This window comes from Tachypleus tridentatus, chromosome 13 (genome assembly GCF_004210375.1).
Source record: "Tachypleus tridentatus isolate NWPU-2018 chromosome 13, ASM421037v1, whole genome shotgun sequence".
NCBI classification, from domain to species: domain Eukaryota; kingdom Metazoa; phylum Arthropoda; class Merostomata; order Xiphosura; family Limulidae; genus Tachypleus; species Tachypleus tridentatus.
Window position 1 is genome coordinate 177,401,504 of NC_134837.1, and position 13,828 is coordinate 177,415,331.

The 13,828-nt window shown below is 31.6% G+C and overlaps 1 protein-coding gene across 1 annotated transcript in view; it reads right to left on the reverse strand.

Annotated features, from left to right (window-relative positions):
• LOC143238719 (U2 snRNP-associated SURP motif-containing protein) overlaps positions 1-13,828 on the reverse strand; it is a 93,655-nt gene that overhangs the window by 69,054 nt on the left and 10,773 nt on the right. Inside the window, exons 2-4 of the mRNA XM_076479194.1 lie at positions 11,125-11,211; positions 9,669-9,783; positions 1,922-2,040 (exon numbers count right to left, since the gene is read on the reverse strand). Coding sequence (XP_076335309.1) covers positions 1,922-2,040; positions 9,669-9,783; positions 11,125-11,211 — 321 coding nt within the window. The remainder of the gene's footprint in view (positions 1-1,921; positions 2,041-9,668; positions 9,784-11,124; positions 11,212-13,828) is intronic.

Consider the following 13,828-nt stretch of genomic DNA (forward strand, 5'->3'; position numbering starts at 1 on the left):
CATTCACCACTTCAGCTTAGTTCTAGCTGCCTAAGTGAACATATAGACCTATCTGATTTTATCAAATATGGTATCAAGAGCTGCAAGCATTCTCCACATGTGGCCAATCTATCAAGACAAGAGCAAAAAAGTATTCTGTGACAGTATCTGCTGAAATGTGTGAAGCCTACAAGGCATATTTCGGCATGCCTGTCAGGGATTAAGACAAACCCTGAGCACCTCATTTTACCTGCAAGCACTGCAAAAAAAATCCTAGAAGGTAAGGGGGACAATTTTTGCTTGGTTGAATAGTAAGATTTTATATTATACAAATTTTAAACATTTTAAAATTTAAATACCTTTCAATGCACCTTAAAAAGAAATACAACAGTGTCAAGACCTTGTTAGAAGCCTTGAAGTATGATGAGTATGGCTGGGAGGTTATCTGATACTTCAAAATGGTAGCATTCTTGTTATCTTTGCTTTTGGGACAGCATGGACACCGCAGCTCACTAAAACAGGAAGCACTGGCCACAACGGACCAAGTTCTCTGTGGGGAGGCACAATGTCAAGTGTGAGCCACTAGTGGACCTCCAGAAGTTGTTGTTCCCACCATTGAACATAAAACTGGGTCTCATGAAACAATTTATCACAGCTCTTGATAAGGAGTCTGCAGTCTTCAAGTACCTTCGAGACTTCTTCCCTAAGCTGTCTGAGGCAAAGGTCAAAGCTGGTGTCTTCAATGAACCACAAATAAAAAAGATCCTGGAGTGCACAGAATTCCCCAATAAGCTTAGTAGGAAGGAAAAAAAAAAGCTTGGGGCAGCTTTTTCACAGTGGTTCAGGGCTTCTTGGGCAATCACAAGGCCAAAAATTATGTTGAACTGGTAGAGGCTCTGGTAAAGAAATACGGCAAATTGGGCTGCAAGATGTCTCTGAAAGTCCATATCCTTAACGCTTATCTTGGTAAATTCAAGGAGAACATAGGAGCATACTCAAAATAGCAAGGCTGAACGCTTCCACCAAGATGTACTCGACTTTGAATGCGCTACCAAAGAGCGAGAACAAAAAAACATGGTGGGAGACTATATTTAGGGGCTATACATGAAAGTGATTTATATTATAGTTGCAAATCTGAAAACTACTCACTTTTAAACATTTTTGTATAAATGTAGTGTAAATACATGTAAATCTTGATTCATATGTTGTTTTATTCAGACCTTATGCAAACGAAAATGTACAAATTTGCCCGATTTTACACAGAAAATAGGTTAATTTCTAAATTTCATTATCCAGGTCACAAAAGGAAAGTTTAAAGGGAATAATGGCCATTTTCTGTACTTTTACAACATGAGCAATTAAGAAATAACACGTAGTATCCAGGAACAAAATTTGTGTTACATAATGTAATTTTACATCACTCGTTCATAGAAGTATAAGGACATGTTTTGCTTGCAGCTTTACTAGAAGTTTTTCTAATAATAATAAAATGCTAAATATGAAAATATCTCCAGGAACAAAATTTGTGTTATACAGTATAACCATAAACACTAATTTTATTAGTTGATAATTTTCACAAGTCATGAGATTGTCTGACTGAATAACTTTGAATTAACTGAAACTAATAACGAGGAACCAGTGGTAATAATTAAAATCAATTAGGTAATTATAATAACCTAAAACAGTAATAATCAGAAAAAGTTTTGATTAGTTCATTATCTTATGCGACACTTAATCGATGTAGCTGATGATCCTAAGTAATAAATTACATCAAATGAATTAATTGTTCAACTACAGTAACTAAGCTCGCAGATCAAGTGTGTTCATTTATTGATCAAGTAATACTTGTAATTTACAGCTAAGTGATGAGAAGTGGCCTTACAAAGGTTACATAACATTGCATGTATCAATATTATATTTAGTGAAAGTAGTAGAAACTTACAGGTTTGTCTGGTTTATCAAACTTTGGAATGTCAGGTTTTGGTTGTTCTGGCTTCTTGGCAATCTCTGCTAGTTTTGGAGGTTTATAAAGCTTACCACTTTGTCCAGTAGTTTTTTCTTCTGAAATTATCAATTTCTTTTCTGTTAGGCCATATGTTTATATAAAATAATTTAAAAATTACTGGTTTAATGAAGTAGTGCCCGAATTAGTACTTAAACCTCAAATATCTGTTACAAGGTCAAGACTACAAAAGATGTCTTTTTAAATAATTCTTTAATCAACTTAGACAAAAAACATTTGCAAAGACTTAAAACTACTGAGACATGCATTTATATTTCAAAATTTAAGTTTTTCAATCAAAATTTATCAAAACAGCAAAAGGTTGAAGCCTTCCACACACACACACACACATTTATCTCCTGGAAATGCATTTCAAAAAGTTGGCAAGCCTATAGAACACATATAAACTATCATTATGCTTTGGAAAGGTACTAGATTTCAACCCTATAGATGTTTTGCTCTCACATGACATCCAGTTAACTTGCATCCACAAGAATGAATAACTGCCGTAAGTGCCTTACATAAGAAAGTGTAGCAAATATAGGTATTTAATGATGTTTTAAAAGTTAAAAGTGTGTGCATTTTTTTGTTTTCTTTAAATCACATTGTGTAGTAATAAAAATGAAAATAGTATGCGAGTCTGGTGCATAACAAAGAAAATAACAAAATTAAAAAAAAAAGCCTAAAGAAGCAGAGAGGTGCTATTTCTTGCTTCCTAGAATAACATGCGGTTGAACGTGAAGAAATTAGCTTCTTTGAAAAAAACAACCAAAGAAGATGCTGATAAATCTTATGATAATAAATATAGCCTCAACTGACAGTAATGATCCAATCAAAAATCAAGCTGAAATGAAAAATATTCAAGTTCAGCTACTAACTACTCACAAGATATTGTTTTATGGCCAGGTATATTTACTAATACAATTATTGATTATTACATGATAAGTAAACCCAAAAATGTATGAAACTCAAAGCAGAAGTTTTATTAGAAATTTTCACTTTGGTCATATTGTTTCTGCAATGAGAAAATAAATGGATTGTAAAGAAAGATAATTGTTACATTTTGGAACAGTAAGTTACTGTAAATTTGTTGTCTAACTTTGGATTAAGTATTTACAGGCTATAACAAAAGATTAAATTAAAAAAGGAAAGGTATTTATTTGTCTTGAGTATTTTAGCAAAATTGATGATTTTAAGAAAATCATTTAGACTGCTATAATATAGTAGTAGTTAACCTTTTTCTAAACTGAAAATCTGTTTCTAATAATACTTATCTCCACTGACAATATAGATATCCTTCAACATCAGCTTTGCCTATCTAAGGAATGGTCTTGCATGCCTGTCTTTTATACCCCACTTAAATGCCCTTAGCAATATCTAATTTGCAAATTTCTCCATTCTCGTCAATGTGCCCTCTATCCCATTACTGTATATAAATATTTCATTTAGATAATGTAATCACTTTGAGACTTTCATCCAAACTTTTAAGAAAATATTAACTTCCAAAACATATCATCCACTGACAATATAGCTAGAATTACACAATGAGGAGATGGAGGTGTCAGTGCAGGCATGATCCATACAGAAAGTGTCTGCATTGAACAGTGATGTAACACGATGAAAGTGATACACATGTTGGGAAATCACACTACATCCTGTATGCTCTTCACCCAGAACCTAGTTCCTCTATCTAGAGTAATCGTCAGTACAGACCAGCCAAGGCTCCACAACTTGAGGTTGGTATTAAGGAGTCTAGGTCCCTATATCCCACATTGGAAGTTAGGGCTATTGGATTACAATGTCATAGATGTATATACTTTTGATCATATTCAAATCTGTAACCATAAGGCGATGTGTTTTGCACCACTGGAATCATGACGATAAAGTAAGCAACACTAAAGTGGATAAACTTCCTCCTTTACCTTACCAAGTCCTAAAGCAGCACTCCAGGCTCAGAATGACAGTATCGTCTATGCTGTATTCAACCAACGGGTCATAACTCATCATGAATTATGAACATTTGTCCTCACTCCCCAACCAAGTGGATGAGAAGTATTCTACTTACCCATGGAATTATGGAGGGGACATGAAACCTGTACTTAACCAAGGGCCTAGGATGGGACCACTACCCATTTGGAATTACAAAAAAATAGTGGACCTCTTTCCACAAACAATATATGAAACCAACATTGATCAAACAAAAGGGGCATGCACACCCCAACTGGATAACCAAGTGTCAAGTTTGAACAGGAATTACAAGTAGGCTTCCACAGAGACTGGTAACATCCAAACTGACATCTGGCAAAAACATCCAAGGACCCAAGCAGGAGGGCCCCCAATTTTGCCCTCTTTTGCAAAAGTGGAGAAACACACCCTAACACTCTGGAGAAAAAGCCTTTGTCCACCACCCGAGTGACCAGAAACTGGGTGTGGTAAGAACTTCCTAGCTCCACTGGTACAATCTGAGGAGTAGTGCATGGTGGAAAGTCCTGAGGAACAGTGCAACAGGTAAACCAAGTTCTCTAAACTTTTTAACAGCAAACTATTCCCAATTTATTTAATCAAATGACTGGCAGGGACAGGAAGAATCCCCTTTAGTTTACTCGTGATAGTCCATGAGTAATGGTCCATGATAATATGATAATACCATCTAGTAAATGCCTAGATGGTCTTATGAAACACCTCATTTCTACAGCAACCAGTAGTAAGAATACTCAAACTAGTTGCTTATGTGGAATTAAACTGATAGAAGCTCACCTGTCTTGGCAACACTTGCCACAAAGTGAGATCCAGTGGAAGCAAGATATAAGGGATCCTGGAAAATAAAGAGATGAGACTGAGAAAAAAAGTACCCCCTCTTCATTATAATCCAGCAGATGTTGCTAAACACAGACATGTGTTAGGCAAAATCTTCCAGAAAAAAGCTGTCTTAGTATGAAAAGAAAATAAGAGAATAGCATTGGAAGAAGTCTGAATACCAGCTCATAAAATGTCCCCCACTGGATATTTGAAATGGGCAGCAAAAGACAAATGTGCTTAATCTGATGAGATGCAACTCGGAAGATACTTCACTTATAAAGACCAAAATATGTAAAATGGACATTTATGAATCCATCTCTAAGAAAAAGAGGAAAATCAGGGGAAACTGAAGAATTCCAATAAATACATTGTCATGTAACACTTCCAGGCCTGACAGGATAAAAGAAGTTATGAGATTGCAATTGACTGCAGAGATGAAAAATAGATTGCAAAAGAATTACAGAAATGGATGTATCCCCTTTCTTACTGCTAGATACTTAGAAAGAAAGAACCTATTAAGATATAACAGGTCTCAAGAGGAGAGGAAAAAGTCCTACTAACATGCTAACAACTCCAAATTATGATACCAACATGTTAGTAACCAAAAAAATATATTTATACATTTGGAAAACAAAGACAAGCAATCAGACAAAGGAGGGCACAAGGTCTACCTATCCCATCATATAATAAACCGAAAAAAGTTTCCCAACATGAATAAATCTAAATAGTTCCACCCTATCACCACCAAGAGAGGAGTAGACTCAAAGGAGACAAAGAAAAATCCCCAAATCTCACAAATCCAAATGATTAATTGATGGAATAGGATCCAAACTGGGAAGTAAAAAAGACTGAAAGAAAACAAATTTCAAAATCTACCAAAGATCAGTGAAAAAGGCAACTTCAGAAGTCCAATGAAGAAACACCCAAGACCAAATAAATGTCTTCATCTCTCAGCAGATAAAAACATAGACAGCCCCAACCAAAAGTAAACTGTCCCATAATGACAGAAAGACACTAGATAACAAAGAAGTGGAAGAGAAGGTTAGATTAGCTATATTGCTGACAACAGTTATACCTGAATTCACATCCCCAAGTATTATATCTAATTTGGTGTTTGCTTGTTTATTATACAATTTATTTTTCCATAATTATTGATCAACTTAGTTTTATAATAAAATATATTGAAAAAGACTGGAAAATAAAAGTAAGATTTATTTTGGGATTTATTCATACAAAACCTCACACTGCCAAAAATATAATGGAAGTAGTGCTAATTACCTTAAGTATAAATAGATGGAAATTGTAGTTTTTTGTTTGAAAGAAGGTCCACTAGAATAGTGGAAGGGTTTTAGATTAGAAATGGCTTATGAACAGTGGGGAGAATTTAAATAAATTCTGACTAATTTGTACCCACTAGAGTTGGATAATATTGAAATACCTAAGGAACTCTTTAGAAGAATGGACCACTCTACTATAGAAAGGCCACATAGGGAATAATATTTATTTAGTAAATTATTGCTGTTTCTCAGTTGATATTTTTATTAATATAAAAAAAGATGCTTTTGGAATGTTTTTTGTTTTTTTTTGAATTAGGTTTTATTTTCTTGTAGTTTTTTTACCAATAATAATAATAATTTTGATATTTATATTTTATTATTCGTTAGCAAAACTATCAAGTTCTGGTTAGGCACATCCTTATTAACTGCATTTTTGGTAAGCACTAGCATTTATTCCTGTTGGTTTTATAGTTTAATACAAAATTTTGTATTTAACCCTGACTGTGGCAATGTGTTATCTTAGACTGTCACAACCTTGCAAGCCAATATCAAATCTAGACATCAAAAACTATAGAGGACAAACCTATGACAATGTTTAAAACATGGTTGGAAAATGTTTAGGACTTCAAGCAAAAATTAAAAAAACAGAATGATGTTTTGAAATGGCATATTTATTAATTTTGTGCACAATATTTTGTACTTTTCTATGTTTTTACATAAAGATGGAACATTCTTGCACACTACCAAAGAAAGAATGCAACATTAAAAGAGGTATGCAAGGTCAGGTGGTTTTGCAAAAGTAGATGATTGTGTTGTAAAAACAATTTTTGCTTCATCTTTTAAAAATTAGAAAAGAAGCAACATTTTTAATTAAAAAATCTAATAATTGAAAAACTGATTATTTCATATTGGTCCAATACATTACAATGTGTAAAGGTAGTAAATATATCATAACAAAACTCAAAGCTGAAAATTTTGAAAGGAGAAACACTGTTAAAACCATTTCTTAATTCATATTTGAATTAATAAATGGTTATGAATCAATTTAAAATGAAGCAAGTACTTTATCCACCACTGATGAGGAAATAATTTACAAAGAAAGAAGAAGGTAAAAAAAAAGAGAGTATTCTTTAATGAAAATACTAATAATGGAGTAATCTTAATAGGAGGAGATCCATTCATTTCTACCATTTTATTTGTAATTTGTGGTTAAAATACTAATAATGGTGTACTGCTAATAGGAAGAGATCCATTCATTTCTAGTGTTTTCTTTGTAATTTGTGGTCAACTAGTTACTGGAATTGACAAATGAATCAAAAGTTAAAGTTATGTTATTAAATAATTACAAATACTTTATTTTATAATAGATAAAAACACAAATATTTGAATAATTTATCTAATTTCTACATAATAGATACAGATACTGGGTCATTTAAAGAAAAACAACATTTCTTAAAATTGTACAAATCCTAAAATATACCACAGTAATAATCAATAAGCAGTTTTATCACCTATTGAAATAACAGAAAATATTTATGTACTTTTAAAGTTACAGCCCCAAAATTCAAACAGTTCCTACCTTTTCATAACACACTAGTATTCATACACATAAAGAATCACCAAAATAATTATTATTATACAGTTTGTTTTCATAAATATAGAACACCAATTCTTAGCTCTTTATAACAATATTTCCAAATTTACTGGTATAAGGGAGTAAATATCTTGAACAATTTAGAAAAAATACCCAAGCAATAATAATAAAACCTCATTTGTAATTTTCTGTACTCTTACAGCACTATAAACATAAAATTTATATAACAACTGAAATTAATAAGTAAATCTGATATGAAACCCTCATTTACTTAAGGCAAGAACACAATAATTACTGTGAATTATTTTTATAAAACTGATTTGTCATGGTAATATATGAATGAGAAATAAAACTTCATTTGTTGTTTGTACACAGCTAAACAAGGTCTATCTTTACTACTCATTCCTAATATTGATCTAACAGCTTAACTTTTTAAATGTTTATGTTATATTAGCTAAATTTTAACACATTTTAAAGAGCTATTGCACAAAACAAGTTACATAAAATAATTCCCTAATATTAGTTGATAGTTTTATGCTCTCAAACTTTGTTTACACAGCAAATTAAAACCATAAACATAGCTTCAATGAACATACCAAAAAATAAATTCCAAAGAAACAAAAACCTCTAAGGACAATAACACTATGTAACAACATTTTTACTTTTTCTTGTTCCTGGGCAGAAAGTCTTATTTCCCAATTGCTTGTGCCTAAAGCAAATGAAAAAGACTAATTTTTCTCTTCAAACTTTGCTTTTATGACCTGGGAGCATATAACGAAAACATGATGGGAGACTATATTTGGGGGCTGATACGTGAAAGTGATTTACATTACAGTCACAAATCTCAAAAAACTACTCATTTCTAAACATTTTTGTACAACTTTAATATAAACACATGTTAACCTTGATTCACATGTTTTATTTAGACCTTATGTCAATGAAAATGGCACATTTGCCCACTTTTAGATAGAAAATAGATTAATTTCCAAATTTCATTATCCAGGTCACAAAAGCAAAGTTTGAAGGGAATAATGGCCATTTTCTGCACTTTTACATTATAAGCAATTAAGAAATAACACGTACTATCCAGGAACAAAATTTGTGTTATATAGTGTAATTTAACATCATTTTATTAAAACTATTTACACATTCTTCCATAAACCTTACTGAATATCACAAATTTGAGTATCCAAAAAGAACTGATGTAGCTTTCAATCATGCATTTTGTAACATAAAATATTCATCAGTCACAGAATATCCCAAACTACTATAATTCATACCTTATAATCAAGCTATAAAGAAGTAAAAAAATTCCTTTCACTTTTACAGCAAAAGCTATAATAACCAGATACAAAACATTTTGGCAGACTAAATATTTATGGAACAAAAACTAAATAATGGCTTGCATTATTCATGCAGAGGATAATTTGTTCTTCCTTCTGTTTATAAACATACTTATCTGACATGTAAAGTTGATTATCAAACAATGCTAAAAGTTAGAGGGTTCTTCTCTGGTTGGTTTATTGATATCTCAGTAAATCAAGAAGATAAAAGGTTTAATTTTAGACTTCTGATTATAATTATTTATAGTTAGTGTTTCTAACTGGTTAAAAATTGCAGAAGGCTATGTTATTAAATACTAATGTGAAGAAATTGGAGCTCCGATACAGCACACAACACAGCAGAAAGAGTGTTTATAATTTAAAATTTTTTTTTTTTAATTTAGACTGACACAATGTGCAGATGCTATGATACCCTCTCCTTACAGAGGTTTATCAGGTCAGTCAGTCACACTAACTAGTGTCTTCCATCTCTGCCAATCTATTAAGTTCTAAAGAATCATTTGCCTGGTATACACCAGTTAACAAAAATTAGCTTGCCATAGTTTCTCATAATTAAGCAAGATAAATACAATCATGTATGTATTACATACAGTCCAACCAAAAGCACTGTATGGCAGACAATCATCACTTGCATTAGCTAAGCTAAAATAAATATTACTATTCCTTAAACTCACCCCCTGATCCAGGATTGATTACAGCACCACGAACAAATAATTTCCCTTGCTTGGCTGGGGTTTCAAAAGCTGCAACAAATTCTTCATAGACTTCTGCTGCTGCCTTTTCTTCTTCCTATTGCACACAAAATATTAAACTCACCTTTTAGAACACTTAAGATTAAGTCTATCAAATTTGAAAAATTAATCAGGAGGTAATTTTTAAACAATAAACAGTTCTTTTTTTTATGTAGAGGAGCAAACAATGTTTCAACCTTCTTTGATCATCGTCAGGTTTACAAAGAAAAAAAGAAGTAACTGACCAATAACTGATCACATGATTGAAGAGGGTTGTGTAATTGACTGTAGGAATGTAGAGGGCGTGCTTAGATGTTTGATTATATTTACTAATATAGATATAAAGGTGTTCCTTTTATTGGTTTATTTTGGGCTTGAGTTGTTGTATAAATAAGGCTTCTTTATTTTGCATTTGTTTATGTTTGTTTCTTCATTTAATATTTGGGTGTTACCAGATAAAATTAACAACAAAATAAACAGTTCATTTTATACTTGTAAATAGAAAATTATCAAAATTACTAACTACTAAAAATGAATCAAAAACATTCACTTAAGGATTTTGTTCAACAAAAAGAATATAAAAGCCACTTTTTAATCCTCCTAACAATTTTCTATCAAAAATAACATTTTATTTCAAATTTGACAGGACTCAAAAACGTTTATCGAGTTCACTATGAGGAAACATGACATTGCACAAAAAGTGTACCAAATATTGCAGCTATTAGCCTGTAAATGAAAAGTCAAAAACTTATAATGGCATAGTTTTCAAAACATGTATTCGCTATACGTATCATGAGGAACATTAATGTCAAACCTGGGATGACTATTTTACTGACTGACATGATCATTACAAAAGATGATGGTCATTAGATTAGTGTTTCAACCTTAAAGCAGGTCTTAGTCTTCCCTGTTAAGATGCATTTCATTAGACATGTGAAAGTTTGGTTTGTACACAAGAGCTATCTGCATTAGCTGTCCCTAATTTAGCAGTGTAAGACTAGAGGGAAGGCAGCTAGTCATCACCACCCACTGCCAACTCTTGGGCTACTCTTTTACCAACAAATAGGGGGATTGACCATCACTTTATAATACTCCTATAGCTGAGAGGGCAAGCATTTTTGGTGTGACGGGAATTTGAACCTGTAACCCTCGGATTACAAGTCGAATACTTTAAGCACCTGGCAATGCCTGATCAATATGTGAAAGATTTTTACTTTAACAATTTAAATTCTCTATCCAACACCAGTATTGTTAAAAATATACATATATATTCAAACCCTCTTTCCAACTCCTTTATTTGTAAAAATATACAAAAATTAAAATAATATTAAACACTTCACCTTTTTCATCAAACTCTTGTGCTAAATAATTTTTGCCAATTGGAATTTTTAAAACATACCTCTTTTTTTTGCTTCTCCTGTGCTTTTTTAGATAAGGCCTTTTTTCCTATCATCCCAATGTTAAAAGACTTCATCTTTGGTGTATCCTTAGGAAAAAAAAGGATAGATAAGGAACATGTAACCTTAAGTATAATTATAATAATTTAACCACCAAAATTCTACTTTAGGAAAAGACATTTTTAAGGCTACAATTTTTTATTATTTGTTTAATGATAAAACATCTTAAAAATAATTCCAATAATTCAATAAAAACATGTATAAAATAGAATTAAGTGGCACATATGTTTAACATTAAGTGAAAACTGATAGCACTGTTTTATAAAAATAAGCAAATTTTTTTGTCAAATCAAAGAGTTCCTTAAGATGTACATAATGTTAAACTTAAGTGTTCAAGAACCTACAGTGTTCAACAACAAAATGAACTGCAGATGAAGGTTAGCACAGTATGTCTCTCGTAGAAAATTCAATGGTTTGGTTCATATAACTCCTGTTACTTAAACAATGTTACATTTAGCCTCTATGTATCCTCACCAAGGTGTTACTAAAAATGTGACCTCTAACAATTCTTTCTTTTAACTTTTTAGCATTGTTGAAATTGCCTATTTTTTAATTGGCCCATTGTTATATTCTGTTGTGTTGTTTGAAATCACAATGAAATGTTAACTTGCTTGACATGGTGACTGTTAAATACAAGTATTTTTGCTTAAGGCATCATAAGATCTTTTAATTGGCTACAATATGATGCTCTTGAAAGTTTACAGTATGTACAAATGTGTGTGCATAAATGTGCATTTTTTAGTACAAAATGTGATTACTTTCCACATTACATTTTTTTTAAACTGTATGTGAATAATTTATTTTATTTATTTGGATTATATGTAAAATAAATATTTTCAATCAAATATAAGCTAGGGATTATTGTGACATCATCAATAAATTAAGCAACTTACTATTGTTCAACCTTTGTTTGACAGTATGTTACAAACCCTTGAAAGTCAAAATCTTCCCTTTGTTACAACCCTAATAAATTTGAATAGTTCACTAGGTATCATGGGCCACTGATGCTTTTAAGATGCAAGATGGGTATTCATGTGAAACAACTGATATTTTCATTTCTACAACAAATTCTGTCAATGGTCAAATAATGTACCTGAATGTCCAATACATATACACCAGAAATATAATATATTAAATCCAAAAAACAGCCTATTATTGTATTTGTTTTCAAACACATCTATATATGCTATAGACTAGGAGAAATTCTTAAGAAAGCTAACATTTCAAGATTCATTCAATGCCCTTTAAAAAAAAACCTTCTCAATATCCTTTTAAGACAAAACCATCCTAAGCATTTTCTATATGTTGCAAGTTGAAATGTGGTAATTTCTTTTCTGTGCCACTTTATTTCAAGGTATCAAGTACTCCCAACACAGTCATGTTGACATGATATTCAAATTATCAATCATAAAACCATAACTACATATCTTATAAATTTTAAATCTTTAAACAATATTTTCATTTCTGGATAGTTATAGACCTATATTACCAACAAGTAGAACTCATAAAAAAAATTGTTGTATGCAAAATATTTTCATCTCAATTTCATTTGCTAACACAGGCCTTTCTAAGTATGGACAAATTACAACTTACAATAATATTTATCAATACTTAACGGACTTGTGAACTAGAACCAACTTTTTCTTAATAAAAACTAATTTCAGTTTACCATTTTCATATACAGTCAACAAACTTGTTATATTGTCACTACCAATTGATAAGAGCAGGTTATACATGTACAATCTCATACACTTGGTATTGTTGGTGCACAAAAATATAGTGAATAAAAGGAAAAAAAGGTCTCACATATTAATTCAATCTAATAACCCCTACGAAATCTGTGATGATGAAAAAAACCTACTTGTAGAGAAAATTATATATTTAAAAATGGCTGGTATGGATAGAGAAAGCACTAATAGAGAAGCAAACAACGTTTCGACCTTCTTCGGTCATCTTCGTGAACATGACAATGACAGAACAAGGTTGAAACGTTGTTCACTCCTCTATTAGTGCTTTCTCTACCCATACCAGCTGTTTTTAAATATATAACACCACGGAGAATTTCAAATTCCACAGTTATTGAGAAGTCCCTCTTGTTGTTAGAGTAGAAGCAGTACTGAATTTTATATTGTAGTACATATTACTGTGAACAGTGTATCATCTTTCTTGAAGATACTTTAGAACTCATGCATATGTAAACACGCAAGTGCAAATGGTAAGAAGAGGAATAATTAGCAACTTGTTGCACATGTGTTATACCACATTTCACATGAATACAACTGATGTACACATTAGTTTTAATCTACTGATGATTGGTTATTGTTATAGTAATTCTATTTAGCCAATAAAATGTTTATATTCACAAACGATATCAAAGCCTTATGTGTTGCTGGCTGTTAGGATGCTGCTGCTAGAGATTTAGATAAAAAATTCTCAAATTGTGATATATGACAACAAAATTTCCCACCCGTGACATGTGGTAGTATTTCTATGAAAAATATGTTTTATTCAAAGTAAATAAGCCTAAAAGATACCAATTCAGCATCTTACATGCTTCCATAATTTAACCTGGCCAAGTTCAAATACACAAGAAATTACCTAGAAACAGATCACACTTAACATTATTCCAAGCTATTTTCCACTGAA